The sequence below is a fragment of the Artemia franciscana genome, chromosome 19, assembly GCF_032884065.1.
Source record: "Artemia franciscana chromosome 19, ASM3288406v1, whole genome shotgun sequence".
Taxonomy (NCBI): Eukaryota; Metazoa; Arthropoda; class Branchiopoda; order Anostraca; family Artemiidae; genus Artemia; species Artemia franciscana.
In genome coordinates, this window is record NC_088881.1 from 22937170 (window position 1) to 22954384 (window position 17215).

The window sequence follows — 17215 nt, forward strand, 5'->3', positions numbered from 1 at the left end:
ACTTGCTCAGAAAGTAAAGATTTATTTTACCGGATAAAAAGCACGTACGGAGACCACCCCCTATTTTATATGTACTTGCAAGCATTTTCACGTTTCCTTTATCTTTATTTAATTATTTTTCATGTGGGTGGGAGGGAGGATATTGCCAGACTAAGCATTTCATATTATTTTTTAATTGACTCTATTCAAAAATCGATTATCTATTTTATATTAATCTATTCAAAGTCACTGAGCTAAAGCTTGGGAAATTGTACTGTTTCAAGGCAAAAATGCTTATATTTCGATGTTCTTTGATATTTGAAGGCGAATTTTTATGCTATTTTCCTTCCCTCAAATAATTCCCTATACTTATTTTTCTATGTAGTGTGAAATCCCCCCGACTCTAAAGACTGATTTTTTTTTTCTTTTAACTCGATTTTCAATAATAATTATAGCCAAGACTCTAAGCCTTTCACATTATTTTTCTATTGACTCTATTTAAAAATCGATGATAATTTGTCGTAAGACTCTGAGCTAAAGCTTGGAAAATTGCTCTTTTTCAAGGCAAAAGTGCTTTTATTTTGGCATTTGAATGCGAATTTTTATGCTAATTCCCTTCACTCAATTAGTTCCCTCAGTCCATTTTTCTGTGTAGTTTGAAATTTCTTTTTTCTTTTAGTTCTATTTTTAATAATTATTGTAGCCAAGACTCAAAGCTTTTCACATAATTTTTTCTAGTGACTCGATTCAAAAATCGATGATAACTCGTCTAAGACGCTGAGCTAAATCTTGAAAAATTGCACCTTTTCAAGGCAAAAATACTTATATTTTGATGACCTTTGGTCAACCCATTTTTCTATTTAGTGTGAAATTTTTCTTTTGAGGCGATTTTTATTTAGTTTTTGCTAGAAGTATGATATGCATAAGAAACTTCCTCTCAAAAAAGGGTGATTATTTTGTTTTTTCTTTTGACACTGTTTTTAAGTTAAAATTATACCTATCATTTTTTTTTGTCTCCAATGTTAGTCCGACGTGCTGAACAAAAGCTTAGAAAAGTGGGCTTTTTGAGGTGAACGTAATTGTATTTTAATGTCCTTTGATGTTCCTTTAGGTTAAATTGTATTCTTTGTTCCCTCTCTCAAAAGATCCCCTGTCTCATTTTTTATGTCATGCAAGTTGAAATACTCATTTTTCTGTTGAGGCGGTTTTTATTGAATTCTTGCTACTAAGAAGGCTGATTATTTTCTTGTTCTTCAATCCTCTCTGTTTTAAATAATAATTATACCTTATCCTAGTATGAAGGGTCACACAGCTACCTGTCAATATAATTTTGATGAGACATTGGCTCTTCCTCCCAGGGCCGCTAAAATACCTATAGCCTACACTCTTCTATAACTATTTATTCCAACTATAATTTCTTATCATTTTTTTTTTATGTCTATTTTGATTAATGATAGCTAAACTTCCTAAGAATTCCGACCCAGACATGTGTGCCCCATTTCCACTCTTATCGACACCTGATCCATGCGACGAGGCGAACAGAGCCACGCATAACCATTCACTGTTCATCCTTTCACGGTTTTTAAAAGAAAAGTAAACAGCTACATTAAACCAAATACAAGCAGAATTAAAGTAATTTCACTAATATTTTGCAAATTTAGTAATATTTTTAATGATCGTAAATCACTATTAATAATAAATAAAACCCAAAATGAACAGAATTTGCAGTAATTAATCAAGTCAAACCTAAAACGACCAGATGCAGTCAAAATGAGGAGTAGACCGAACTTCCCTTGTGCCTTCTAAAGATCAGAACGTAATTTGCACTTTACTGAAAACAAATTTTATGATAAGCTATTTGTCTTTATTCCTCATAACATTGAGCCTGAGAAAATTTGCCTTATTTTAGAAAATAGGTAGAAACACTCCCTAAAAGTCATAGAATGTGGAAGTTTGCATTTTTTACCAGAAGACAGATCACGGATGCGTGTTTATATGTTGTTTTTCCCCCAGGGGTAATAGTATCGACCCTGTGGTCCTAGAATGTCGCGAGAGGGCTCATTATAACGGAAATTAAGAAGTTCTAGTGCCCTTTTTAAGCGACCAAAAAATTGAAGGATGCCTAGGCCCCCTCCCACGCACATTTTTTCCCAAAGTCACTGGATCGAAATTTTGAAAACCTAATAACTATGTCTTTGGGGACAACTTGATCTCCCACAGTCCCCGGGGGAGAGGCTGCAAGTTACAAACTTTGACCATTGTTTACATATATTAATGGTTATTATGAAGTATACAGGTATTTTCAGGGGGACTTCTTCGCGTTAGGGTGGAGGTGGGTCAGGGAGAGGGGGCTACGTGGGAGGATCTTTCCATGGAGGAATTTATCATGAGAGAAGAGATTTTCCATAAAAGGGGCGCAAGAGATTCTAGCATTATTAAAAAAAAACAATGTGAAAAAAATTTCAACTGGAAGTAATGAAGAGTATTAAAACTTAAAACAAGCATAAAATATTACGTATATACGGGGGTTCGTCTCCTCCACAATACCTTGCTCTTTACGCTAAAGTATTTTTAGTAATTTCAACTATTTATTCTACGGCCTTTGTGGTTCAGGGGTCATTCTTAAAGATTTGGAACAAAATTCAAGCTTTGATGTAAAGAGCGAGGTTTTGACGAGGGTGTGAACCCCCTCATAAATGTAATAAAAATACACAAATATAGACGTTTGTTACGTAAGTTAATTCGCAAGGTACGTATGTTTAATACTAACAAAAACGTTCGTAAAAAAAATCTAGTTGCGTTTTTAAGTAACCAAAAACTGGAGGGCAACTAGGCCTCCTCCCCCACCCCTTCTTTTATCAAAATCGTCTTTTTGCCTTTTTCTTTTTCCTTTCTATTTTTTTTCTTTATACTCCGCCATGTTGTTGTTCTGATGGTGGGCTAAAATAAACTATCTATCTATCTATCTTTAAAAAGAGCGGGGCGTTGAGGAGGGGACAACTCCTTTCATATACGGAATAATTTCTGTTCGTTTTAAGTTTTAATGTCGCTCCTTACTTAAAGTTTAAAAAAAATGTTTTTTTTTTATTTTTTTACTCTTAAGAATGAATGAATATGAATTAGTAATTTAAAATATACTGATATTCATTCCTGAAAAGCCAACAATTTTAGATGTATTCACGCTATAAAAGAAAAAAAAAACTGAAATTACTGTTTTGTCTGTAGAAGGTACAGGGGCTTTAGCCCTACTCCTTATTGTGGTAGTTTCTCAACGTTTCAGGTTTGACTTGGTTATTTTATTGTAATTTCTGTTTGTTTTGGGTTTCATTTATTTATTTATTGTGATTCATGGTCTTTGGAAATAGTAGGCTATTGAATATACAAAATATTATGGATATATAGGGCTACGCTTTAGTGCCTTTCGTTAATTCAGCATCCCCCTATACATACTGTGAAATTTCAACTTGATATTCTTCACCAGAGATTTTCTAAAATATTAGTGGTACTTCCTTTTGACAACCTGCATATACACTACGTGTTTTGATTTAGTTCAACATTCCCACCTGCAAAGTTGACTTTAATACTCTTAGAAATAGTTGCAGTCGTGTGTTAACATGAAATAATCCATTGTCTTGATAAAACCCAAATTACCTTCAATCAAATTTTCAGAGCGTAATATTTTCCTGTCTAAAATTACGAAAATGCCAGATACGCCCTTTCGTTATAGGCTCTACGATGTAAGTTTGCATGACGCATCCAACCTTTTTGTCAATATTGCACTTGAATATATTATGAGTAATTCCATTTATAATTTCTGTCTCCTAGAAACGAATGTGGCATTCGTTATCTGTGACGTCAAGACATCCAGTAAGATAATCTAGTACAGTATATCTACTGAAGTTACTCTTTGTCATTTTATACAGTTCCTTTGGAGGGAAATAAAAACGACCAGTTTGTAGTGTTGTTACGTTTTAATAGAGGTAATTTTGTTGTTACTCTAGTCTGGATAAGGTTTGCAAGTGTAGTCTATAATAGTAAGATTAGCATGGGCGTAGCTCCCAGCATTTTTATTGGGGGGAAAGAGTGGTTCATATCTGGATTGTCAAGGGGCGTGAGTTACACAATGTTTTTTCTCCTAATTATTGGGAGGCAACTGCCCCCCCCCCTCCGAAACGATGCCGCGAAGATTAGTATTGCTGTCGGAAAAGAATTTGAACTGAAATGTGCACATTAAGATGATATTTGTTTCATAAATTCATAGTTGCACTTTTCACAAGCACTTTGCACTTTTCAAATCCCTATGTTGAAAATATGTAGTAAAATTATCTGTTTTTATGGCACTTGGTATTAACCAAGTGACATATAGCAATCGCAAATTCTGTCGGTCTGTCGGTCCCGGTTTTGCTACTTTAGGCACTTCCAGGTAAAAAGTGAGCTAGGACAATCAAATTTGGCAGGCGTATCAGGGACCGGACCAGATTAAATTAGAAATAGTGGTTTTCTCGATTTGACCATCTGGGGGGGGGGGGGGCGCGTTAATTCGGAAAAATTGAAGTATTTTTAACTTACGAACGGTTGATCAGATCTTAATGAAATTTGATGTTTGGAAGGATATTGTGTTTCAGAGCTGTTATTTTAAATCCCGACCGGATCTGGTGATATTGGGGGGGGGGGGGGTTGGAGGGGGCACCTAAAATCTTGGAAAACACTTAGAGTGGAGGGATCGGGATGAAACTTGGTGGGAAAAAAAGCACAACTCCTAGATACATGATTGACATAACCGGAACGGATCCGCTCTCTTTGGGGTAGTTGGGGGGGGGGTTAGTTCTGAAAAATTAGAAAAATGAGGTATTTTTAACTTACGAACGGGTGATCGGATCTCAATGAAATTTGATATTTAGAAGGATATCGTGTCACAAAGCTCTTATTTTAAGTCCCGACCGGATCTGGTGGCATTGGGGGGAGTTTGGGGTGGGGGAACCTAAAATGATGGAAAACGCTTAGATTGGAGGGATCGGGGTGAAATTTGGTTGGGAAAATAAGCAGAGGTCTTAGATACGTGGTTTACATAATTGGAATGGATCCGCTCTATTGGGGGGGGGGATTAATTCTGAAAAATAGAAAAAATTACGTATTTCCAACTTACGAAGCAGTGATCGTATCTTAATGGAATTTCATATTTAGAAGGACCTCGTAACTCAAATCTCTTATTTTAAATCTCAACCGGATCGAGCGTAATTGGGGGGGGGGGAGTTGGAGGGTACCGGAAATCTTTGAAAATACTCAAAGCGGTGAGATCAGGATGAAATTGGATGGGAAGAATAAAAACCTGTCTAAGATACGGGACTGACATAACCGGACCGGATCTGCTCTCTTTGGTGGAGTCGGGGGGGGGGTAATTTTGAAAATTGAGGTATTTGTAACTTGCGAAAGGGTGGCCAGATCTTAATGAAATTTGATATTTAGAAGGATCTTGTGCTTTAAAGCTCTAATTTTAAATTCCGACCAGATCCTTTGACATGGGGGGGATTAGAGAGGGAAACCGGAATTCTTGGAAAACGTGAAAATTGGGGTATTTTTATCTTACGAATTGGTGGTCGGATCTTAATGAAATTTGATGTTTAGAAGGAATTCATGTCTCAGAGCTCTTATTTCAAATCCCGACCAGATCTTTTGACATTGGGGGGAGTTGGAGGGAGAAATCTTGGGAAACACTTTGAGTGGAGGAATCGGGATGAAGATTGGTGGATAGAATAAGCAAATGTCGTTGATACGTTATTGACGGAACCGTACTGGGTTCACTCTCTTTGGGGGAGTTGGGGGGAGGGGTTCAGGGATTTGGCGAGTTTGATGCTTCTGGACGTGCTGGGACGATGAAAATTGGTTGGTGTGTCAGGGAGCTGCACAAATTGACTTGATAAAGTCGTTTTCCCCGATTCGACCATCTGGGGGCTAAAGGGAGAGGAAAAATTAGAAAAAAATAGGTATTTATAACATACGTGTGGGTGATCGGATCTTAATGAATTTTGATATTTAGAAGGACATCGTGACTCAGAGCTCTCAATTTAAATCCTGACCGGCATTAAGTCTCTTATTTTCGTTTTAAATCAATCTATTGATTTATAGAATTTTGTTAGAGCTCATACCATATGATCTCTTGGCTCTTAGCTCTTCATGCCTCGTCACAAGTGCCATATGAGCTCTTAGATCTTGTTATTCCTTATTAGAGGGGGCAGGCATATAGAAAAAAAGGTTAGGAAACGAAACTACTCGCGATGATGAAGATTAAAATTAGTTTTGTTTGTTACGTTTAGCTCCACCAAAATATTTGACTCACAGGATAATTGCTGCCCTTTAAGAGCAGCCTAGTAAAGAACGAGCCCAAGCCCATAGCAACCGAAAATCTTAAGAACGCTTTGTGAAAGAAAAAAACTGTTAGCTGAGGGAAAATGCCATTTAAAACTGATTGAGAGATCGTAACTGTTTGCTTAGTTGCAAACACATATTTATGCTTATTTCGAAAAATAGCCTGAAACCTAACAATTATTATGTCTCATCGAAATCAAAATCATACCATTGTAATCACCATAGCTCAAAACTACATATTGGAAAATTTCATTCCTCCATCTCTAGCAGATAAGAAAATCACTGTTTCGTATGTAGAGGAGTGATGTGCCTCATTTCTTTTTCTGCTTGGTTTGTGCTCTGTTGCCGCTAGTCGGGTGCTGAAACATCTCATTGATATGGTAGGTTTTCTGCACAGGGCTTTAGGTTATGTCTATTCCAATGGCACACTTTCTTTTCGACCCGACACCATTTTTGAGGGGCTTCATGTTATTTTTCGAAGTTATCATAAATTGGTTTTCTAAGTAACATTTTGTTGTTAAAATTAATCAAGATAATACTTAACTGATACAGCTACAAACAGCAATTTTGTCTCAGTAGCCAGTTTGTTTTGAATGTGATTTTTTTTTCTTCGTTTCGGCTACTATGGGCCGTGGTTCATTCTTTACTAGGTTACAACGACCCCTGCAGCCGCGATATCCCAGATACGCCCTTTTAACGACCTGGGGTGTACACAGTGTAGAGGGAAAGACTGTCAAAATAATATACCGGCAGTAACTTAGGAGCAGCTAAGGATGTTTAAGTTAAAACATTTTGGGAGAGTTTAAAGGGAACTCTGTGCTTTCAGGTTGTTAAAAGGGCATATTTGCAATATTTCAGGAACTTCTAATACCTTTAGAAGCTCCTGAGATATTGAAGCAATAACATTTTGACAACTGGGATGCAAATAGTCTGTTTCGATTTATTTTATTGTCCCCCTAGCGTTTCACATAAATTTCAGTTTCTTATTCTTGGCTGCTCTTGAGACGTGACTGATACACTCCTGTAACAACCTGGAATCATGTAGTGTGTTTTGGTTTATATCAGTCTGCCTATAAACGTTTAACTGAATTTCCTTTTAGTGGTTCCTGATATATGACAGATTCGCCTTTCTAACCACTTGTGATGCATATAGTAGTTTTGATTTTGTTCTACATCCCCCTTCAACATCATAAAAGTTTTAGCTCCATGAATAGTGTGATTTTAGGAGGGCTGGATGAATCGACCAAATTCGCACCCTTAAGTTAATAATTGAGAAGTGCCTGGTTCATCAGATCACTTAAGTCCTCAGTTTTATTGATTATGAACAAGTGGTTGATTGAGCCAATAGAAGAGCTTTAGCGATGGTCCTATCTTTGTATGTTATACCACATGAGCACAGTGCTACGTCTCAGTGCCGTGCCGTGCGTCTCAGTGCCGTACGTCTCAGTGCCGTACTCACAGCGCTCAGTGCCGTACGTCTCAGTGCAGTGCCGTGGAAAAAATGAACTTTTTGCTATCTTGAATAATAGCTGATTTAGGTAAACGAACCTTTTAGAAATGAGCTGGTTGCCTAACTTCTGTCTTAGGGGGTCTTTCGTAGTATCTGCTCAAACCCTTCTATGAATATCATCAGGGAAGGGCAATATTCCCCGGGAAAATAGCAGCCTGGATGTTTTGAAAGTACCAGTGTAGTTTGTGTTCTTTTTTAACAAAATGTAATAATAACAAAATATTCAGATTTTATTATTTTCTCACTTTTTAGCTTTGGGGCATGTTCTGATCACGTATGTCCAGCTCCCTCTTAGTCTATTGTCTAGTTCAGTTATATGTATATATATAAACTCTAATTATATTAGTTTTGTTAACTGTCGGATTACTAATTTTGACTGGATGGATCAATTTATTTCGTTTCTTTTTCAGGGATCCACAAAGCATGGCTTCAGTAACACCTGACGATGACGTTGAAATTGGTTTGACCAAAGAAGGCTATGAGCGTCCTATTCCGCAAAATTTTGCAGCTGGTAATTATATTCTTTTCCTATGAGTTTATACTGTGTAACGAGCAACAACCGAATCATGAAAACTAATACCGCTTATGAATAACTCTAGTATTTTTAGATGGTTCTAAGTCTAGGTTGGATTAAGGATAAAGGGCACTGGCTTTTTAACCCCTTTCAAAGTATGAATGATCATAGGCATTGCGGTCGTATTAAAGACGATATGGCTTCAATGTACCATTTTATGTTTAAATTCCAGGCCACTTCGTTTTGAAGGAGTGTTCATAGATACTTCGGGGGACTTGAGTCGGAAGCGTTAGGAGGGCAACCAGTCACCTGTGTCTTTTTTGTTGTATCTTTCCCCACAACCCGCAAAGTCGTCAAAAATAGAATTTTAGGATAGTAGTTTCGTTTGAAATATTTAAAATGTTCAACAAATAATCCGTTCGTGACATGACCCCCACAGACCCAATAGAAAGCGTTGTAAATAATACATGTTACCCATTGGGTACACGTACGTTGTATTATAGAAAAAGGGAGGCATGTTTAATCTTTGATGTCCGATTAGCTCAAGCTAGAGATGATTTTCTAGGCCAAGAAAACCCAAATTTTTGTGGTGTGAGTGGGGGTAAAGAACCAGAAAGAGTGTGTAAAGTATAGCGGGTCTGCATAACTAATGTGTTAGGCGCAATTATTCTGCACATTATGTAGTAAAAATTGTTTTCTAACTTCACACTGTCCAAATACTTTACCCACACCCCTATTGTACAAATATATAGCCCAATTTATAAATCATGTCTCATGCTAGGCTGAAAGAAACTAAAGAGAAAAAAAACGGTTGTATAATGCGTCAATGAATCAACAACTTGAACGGTAGGGCGTTTATCATACAAGTACCCTTAATTGTGTTACTAATAGATAAAATAATTAATTTTCAACGGCTCTTATGAATCGTTCACTAGGCAACGACACGGGCATGAGTACATCAAAAGACGCTATGTCCATCTAATTTTTCCAACTAGATACAACATCTAAGCCGATTTAAAAATCTATTGGTTTAGGGAAGGATAGGGGTGAATTGCGTTTCAAATCTTGACTGGGGGGAGAGTTAAGTCAAATAACGGTAGGTGTATCTAGGTCATCGAAACAGCATGTCAAAAATATCCTTGGAAGGACTTAATGTTCCCAGAGGTACTGTCGGGGAAAGTAAGGATGAATCAAATTTGATGTTGCAGAGAAGGAGGTAGAATTTTTGGTCTTCAGTCAAGTGAAAAAGAACGTTTTTGGACAATATTTGTACCTTTTTGTTCTGAACTTGTAATCTTCTTTCCTTCAACGTTGGAGTTAAGAGTCCTGATATCGGACATTATTTAGTTTGGGACATGGGTCAGTGTCGTGACTATAAAGCTCAGCCAGAGTCGACTTAGCTCTAAGTGGGTACCTGGAGAAATTCGGGGAGGGTAAACACGAGGGGTGTACCAAAATATAAGATGCCGTGAAACGAAGATCAGCACCGCATGTGTGGACTAAGAAATCTAGTGCCACATACTTTACCTTAGTCAATGTTACTATCAAACTGCAATACAGAATAAATGCCAGGATCCATTAACCGAGTCCCATGGCCCCAATACTTGACTGTCATATCGTAAATGGGTATAAATATCCCCTATCGGATATAAATTTCTAGTTTATTGTAAAATATCCATATTTTTTTTATTCTTCTTTAGCTGTGTTCCCTTCAACGTATCTAATTCTGACTTGTTGTTGATGTTAGCTATACATGCACACTGGTTTGCTCTCCCGAAGAATTCCTCCCCCTCGAAAATTTGATTAATTTTGACCAATTTAACCTTAGTCCCATCAAACAGTTCGTGGAAACGAACTGTAGTAAGGAGCGGCCTTTTCATGGTTACGTGGAAGGATGTTTTCATGGAGGAATTTATCATAGGGGAAGAGAATTTCCATGAAGGGAAATTTCTGGTCAGATACGGCAATATTTTTTTCAAATTATGTGGATTTTCTAGTAGAATTTAAAAAATAATAAGGAATTAAATAAAAAACAGTTTTTTTTTTCAACTGGAAGTAAGGAGCAACATTAGAACTTAAAATGAACAAAAATTATTACGTATACGAGATGGTTTGTACCCTCCTCAATACCTCGCTCTTTATGCCAAAATCTTTTTAAGTAATTTCAAAAGAGCTATCTATTCTAATTAAATGGCCTTCGTGATTCAGGGGTAAATCTTATTGAGTTGGAACAAAGTTTGAGTTCTAGTGTAAAGAGCGGGGTATTGAGGAGGGGTCGAACCTCCTAATAGACGTAATAAACGTATACGAATATAGAAGTTCATTAAGTAAGCTTATTTTTAAGTTAAGTCTATTTATTACTAATAAAATGGCGACTAGACCCCTCCCCCGCCCCTTTTTCTCAAATTTTCCGATCAAAACTTTGAGAGAGGGCATTGAGGATTAGACTGTCGCTTTCATATAAGGATTGGACTGCTGCTTTCATATACGGAATAACTTCTGTTCGTTTTAACGTCGCTCACTACCTTCAGTTAAAACTGTTGTTTTTTTTTAATCTTAGACTAAAACTGATGATATGAACGATCTGGGTGAAAATGATAAATAATAAAGATCCTTCAGAGCTATTGCTGGTGCATAGGGTGTCGAATCGATGTTTCAGATGCTATTAGAGAACCCTACCGAAGAGGTTTTAAGCTCCTATATATACAAACGTTGAATTTTGCAAGAAAGATCACGGATGAGTGCTTACTTGTTTTTTTATGTTTTTTTATGTTTTTCCCAGTGGTTATCGTATCAAACCACTAATCGTAGAAGATTAGGAGAGGGCTCACTCGATCGAAAATTAAAAGTTTTAGTGCCTTTTTTAAGAAAGCAAAAAGACTGGAGGGCAGCTGGACCCATCCTACGCCTTTTTTTTTCAAAGTCGCCTGATCGTAGTTTTGAGATATCTGTTTTGTTCAGCATAGTTGAAAGGCTCAATAACCATGCCCTTCGAAAAAGGTCCGTAAGTTACAAAATCAACTCATTGCTTACGTATAGTATTGTTCAAAAAGGATTGAATCATTCAGAGGATATTTATCGGGGGGGTTTTAAAAGGGAGGAACTTTCTACGGATGGGTTTTCTATGTGGAAAGATAATTGAAGGGGCAGCCGTACTTACCGGCATTGTTTAAAAAACGAGCAGAAAAAATATATAAAAAAATGTTTTTTTTTTCAACTGAAAGCAAGGATCAACATTAAAACTCAAAGCGAACATCAATTATTCCGTATATGAAGGGGTTGTCTCCCTCCCCAACAACTTCCTCCTAACTCTAAATTTTGACTGTTCGTCTCAATTTCTTAAGAGCGACCCCTGAAACGCAAGAACCGTTTAATTAGAACAAGAAGCTTTTTTTAAAGTATTTTTTAACACTTTCGGGCCCTGCTTACCTCCAGCAATAAAGGGCTTGGATTGACGTGAAATTTGGTAAAAGGGTTGCCTACCTACAGCCAGAGGGATGCTAATCAAGAAATTTGAAGAATGTTGCCCTTTGCTGTACAGACTCTATGAAGTTTCAAATTTTTTATTGTTCGGCATTTCTCATCTATCATGGAAAATGACTTGTCAACAAAAATTGTAAAGCGTATTCATCTTCAGGGGAAAGAGGGTACATCTATGTGCTAATTTTTCATCGTGTAAGTTTGTCAAAGAGAAATTTGTCGTCCTACAAGTGGTTACATAATGGTTATAAATTAAAATCAAACGTGTTGACTTAGCTTCACGGTTATTAGTATAGTGTTGATGTGGCTATCACTTCATGAAACGCATACAATCTTATTTCTATTTCCATCAAAAACGTCCGTAACAAATATTAGGGTCAAATATTGGACGGATTTGTAAGAATTAACAACATAAATTGAGTACCTTCTTTCATTTTGGGGCATGATGTATCTATGATCCATTTCAAAAGTAAGAATATTGACTTGGTACAATACAATAGAATGCAAAGTTGGTTCTAGTTGAAAATGGTGCGTTTTGATACACATTGAAACAGTCAGTAGTAAAACGTTGAAACGGTCAGTATTATCTGGAAATTAAAATGAATCTACATGTGAATTTTACTTTATGTCTATTCTTATCACCTAACTGAGCTTATCTCTTTTCTCCTGTTAGACTAAAAAAATCTGAAACTCATTGTGATTTTTCTTTTTCATAGATTTAAAAAAAGAACTTCGGATCGAAATCACCAAGTTAAGACACCCTCCAGCATTCTCCTGTTTATTTTTTTTTTTTTTTTTTCGTGTACAAAAATGAACGATTTTTTTTCATTTCCGTATCCGAAACTCACTTATGGTTATTATTATTATTATTTTTTATCTATTCCATTTACAATAGTTCAAGGGGGGTGGGTGAAAACCATCCACAGCTACATTTTTAGGGTAAAAAGTGGCTCTCCCAAACCCTCATCATTGGTTAGTCCTTTTCATGCCTGTGTGTTCATGACTCGTAGAAAAATGCTAGAAAGTGCTTTTTTCTCTGTTGACACTTTTTCAAGTACGATTTTTCTGTGCAACGACTTTCATATCCCTTTTCGCTACTTTGGTTGTTTTCTGTATTTAAATTGTATTTCACCGTTTGTTTTTTATTTTAGGCTCAACGGAGGAAGGACATTGTATGTCAACACTGTTCATCATTTTTGCTTGGCTGTTTTTCCTCATAACATTCCCCATTACTATTTTCTTTGCTATTGCGGTGAGTGGTAATTTATTGACATTAAGTTTAATATCAGAGAGAGAGAGTGAGAGCGAGAGAGGGAGATTGGCATATTTAAGAACTATCTTAGCATAGCTAAATTAATTTTTTTTTTTTACAGAATCATACATTTAGACATTTTTTAAGCTACCTTTTAAGGTAAAAAAAGGTGAAAAAAAAGCCGTGTGATATTTAGAGCACATGGACTTTCTCTCATATAAACATACGTGCATCTTTATTTTTAATATAATTCATCTAATACTACTCATTAAGGAAATTCATAAAAAATTGTGTAATACCCATAAAGAATTGTGTAACACAATAAAATACCCAATGAAAAAAATACCCAATAAAGTTATTTGCTAAACAATTATGAAAAATCACCATTAGATATAAGTCTTCAGTGCCATTCACAACCATGACTCCAAAGATAAGCTTGCAAAAACAGAACAAGTTGGTTTAAGGCCTAGTAGGGGCTAGCAAGGACATATTCTTGTCCTCCGTTTAATGTTACTGTAGTTTGGAGATGCACCTATCAGTCATTATAGCCTGCATCAATTGATTTGCTGCGTTCGATTCCATTATCAGAGTCGAGCTTTAGAAGATCATTGTGATGGAATGGAGTCCCAGCGGAGCTTATGCAAATATTTAAAGGAGCCTACGAGTCTTCAGTTGCGCGAGTCTTTACTTCTGATGGCGATAAAACGGAATTTTATTCTGTGAAACTTGGCCTCTAAAGTCTAAAGAAACTTGCTCCCTGTTAGCATTCGACGGTCATTTCATAAGTCGTATTCTAGGTTGCAGCCGATTGTAGCGCATCTTTCGCATCAGATACTGAAATTTGAATAGCTGCGCTTAAAATACTTCTTATCTGTAATCATAAAAACACGACCACTAAAATTCCTTAGGCACATGCTACGACGACCAACTGGGATCTATGGTTCTACGATATCGTCACATGTGACCCCCTCAAGCTTGGAAACTGAGACCTGGTGACCAGGGAAGGAATGTTCGCCAGGCGTTCAAGAATCATCTTATTCACATTAAATGAAATTATTCATATTTTATTATTAATTTATTTTGTTGCTTCAAAATTTTTATATGCTGTGAAAAAAATGTGCCTGAAGAAAGTGATAATATAAAAACTAATGAAATTATTAATATTGGCGGTAATCAAAAATATGGTATGATAAACTAATTAGCGAAACTTTTATAATTGGACATTGATTGCCGTGAGGAGGTCTTACTTAAGCTGTTAAGTTTTAAAGCGAAATATTTCCTCATGTTCCCTTTTTGCTTCTTTTTTATTATTGATATGTGCGTAATTAACTGTTTATTTGGCAAAGCGTTTCAGTGATGACGGAGCAGGCAATAAAACACTAATTAAGACCGTTCTTAAGCTCAGAGGTAGTTTGACATATTTTTTGAACTAAAATGAAAATAAACTGATTGATCTTAAACTTGCAATTTATGGCTTTAGATCGCTAAATGGACCGTCAACAGTCTCATTATAAGCATTAAAAAATTAAAACACTTCAAGTTGCGCGGTCTTGGCCTACAGAATTAGGAATAATAAATTCTATGCTGAGGAAGCTAGTAAAAGGTATCAAGAAAAATATTAATAGTTTTTATTGCCCAGTGAATGGACCGACTATAAATCTAAAATTGTCCTTACCAATTTATTATACTTAGGTACTATTTTAATATTTTATTCTTGGCTTTTTAGATTGTTCAAGAGTATGAGCGTGCCGTGATATTCCGGCTTGGGCGTCTTATCAAAGGTGGAGCAAAGGGACCTGGCCTATTTTTTCTACTCCCTTGTGTAGACAGCTACAGAAGAGTTGATTTGAGAACTAAATCTTTCGATGTCCCTCCGCAAGAGGTAGGTACTATTAGGGGAAAAGTGAAAAATATTTGCAAAACCTCTGTGTCAAGATTAGGAAGTTGTTTCTGCTGTAGACATTTTTGATGTTTAGAATTCAAATAGGTTTATACAGCGGCTATTTCCCTTGAAATAAAGTATATCTTGTGATATATTGCCCTTTAACTCTGAATTCTAGGAGTTTTAAGAAATATCTTCAATGCACGCTGTTTTAATGCTTTATTAACCGTGAAATAAATTTTTCAATTGTTAAATGAAGTTCCATTAAATGAAGGTCGTACTACATCAGAATTTTCTTCGATGGCCCTTAAATTTATAATATTAAAGATTGGTTTAGTCGTGGATACATAGTATATCCCAAGTAAATATGCTACAGAGGAGTGTTTTATATCCTGTAACCCCTCCACCCTTAGTTTTGAGATATTTGAGAGTTTCATAAGCATATTTTGTATTTTTTGTATAATTCACATATATTGTCTCTTTTACCCCCTCTTCTCTCACCCCTTGTAAATTTCTCAAGTGCATGTTTCGGCTATTCTAACATAAAGATTTTATATTGTTGATATCGGATCATTTCTAGGCATCCAAGGAAATTCAGTCTGATGATAATAAGTCTTTTAAGGGTTAACTAGCCAAAGAACCTGCCAGATGATAGCTATAAGAAAGGGACTAAAAGACCTTAGTTTATGTTATTTTGTTAGGATCAACCAAAAATATTTTTTTCTCCTTCCCCCCCCCCAAAAAAAAATTGTATGTCTCCTCCCCCTCCCCCTCCCCCAAGAAATTTTTTTCTTCTAAGTTTTAACTCGACCTTCGAGTGGGAAGGAAAAAACAGGATGGATTCGCCAAATTGAAGTTTGTCACCTTTTAATCAAACTTTCTGAGTGATTTCAATCTCTATAATGAGAAATGCTCGCTTGCCTTTAAGGTAGCCTTGTGAGATACCCATTGTATAAAAAAAAGCAATTGTCTTAACATTAGTATTTGGCAGGAAGTTAGGGACACTCACAATTATATAAAGTAAGATCTGATGTTTGAAACAAGTCACAATCCCTGTGTTTAACTGCACACCCATGAAACTAAATGTTTCAACCAGGCACCTAGGTAGGTGGGGGCCTCTGGCCCCCTCGAGATCTCACGATTTTTTTATTTTCCCATAATTTTCTGATACTTCTCATAGAATAAGGGATAGTGGCTAATGACTGATCTAGACATAATTGTGTTAACCGTTTTCGATAATTTTTCGGCCTGTAATTACCCGATTGGGTCACCAGCATAGAATTAATCCATTCCTGTCCAATTTCTCACCCTCTGTCAAGCAATCTTTGAGCTAACTGTTGGGTTCTAAAAATCATCTGTTTGTGGGTGGTCCTTCTCAAGGGAATGAAGTGGTCATTCTTGCAATTAAGCCCGGGCCTTTTCAATTGATAGTTTAAAATCAAGTGTTGCTAAGATAGGACAAGTATGAAAATGTCGAAAAAACAGCAGAGCGTTCTTCAGCTTTGGGGTAAAAAACGACGAATTAGTGAGGTTGACTCGGAAAAAAGTGGCAATAGTAATCACCTTTGGATATTGCAGTTGCGACTGAACCTTACATAATATAGATCTTACATCATGGTTTTTATAGATCTTACATTTTGGTTTTTATAGATCTTACATAATGTAGTGTGTCTTTTATCTTCTGTTTTGAAGGGTTTTGGCCCCTATCTCCCTCCATAGATCTTACATTTTGGTTTTTATAGATCTTACATAATGTAATGTGCCTTTTATCTTCTGTTTTGAAGGGTTTTGGCCCCTCTCTCCCTCCGAACCAAATTCTTGTGTACGTGCCCGGTCTCAACTGAGAATCTAAATCTGTTTTTTTTTTTTCGTTTTTTTTTTTATACTTTTTTACTTTTTTGCCTCTCTAATAGTTCCTGGTATTGTCTGGAGAGTTTTTGATGCTTTGAATAAATCAGTTAACAAAGCATGTTAAAGAATTTTTTTCAAGGAAAAATAAAGAACGAATGCAAACATAAAAACGAGCGCTATTAAAGTCTAACAAACCCCAATGGCATGGACAGATAAACAGTATGGACAGATTAGCAATAAAACAAGCTCAAAATAAAATGAATAACCACTTCCAACTTAATGGAATTTGAAACGAAAACGAACAGAAGTTAAAATGGATAAGGTGAAACTTAAATATAACAGGTATAAAAAAAAGAATGAATAACTGAAACCTAAAACGAA

At 36.2% G+C, this 17215-nt stretch overlaps 1 protein-coding gene across 4 annotated transcripts in view; it reads left to right on the forward strand.

The window, feature by feature from the left end:
* LOC136039435 (stomatin-like) overlaps positions 1–17215 on the forward strand; it is a 62792-nt gene that overhangs the window by 26121 nt on the left and 19456 nt on the right. For 3 of the 4 annotated variants that reach the window (XM_065723179.1, XM_065723182.1, XM_065723183.1), the window contains 3 exons: positions 8266–8366; positions 13001–13101; positions 14828–14983. In XM_065723179.1, coding sequence (XP_065579251.1) covers positions 8279–8366; positions 13001–13101; positions 14828–14983 — 345 coding nt within the window. In that variant the 5' untranslated portion in view covers positions 8266–8278. Of the gene's footprint in view, positions 1–3849; positions 3960–8265; positions 8367–13000; positions 13102–14827; positions 14984–17215 lie in introns of those variants that run through there. The other variant, XM_065723180.1, reaches the window with a different exon arrangement.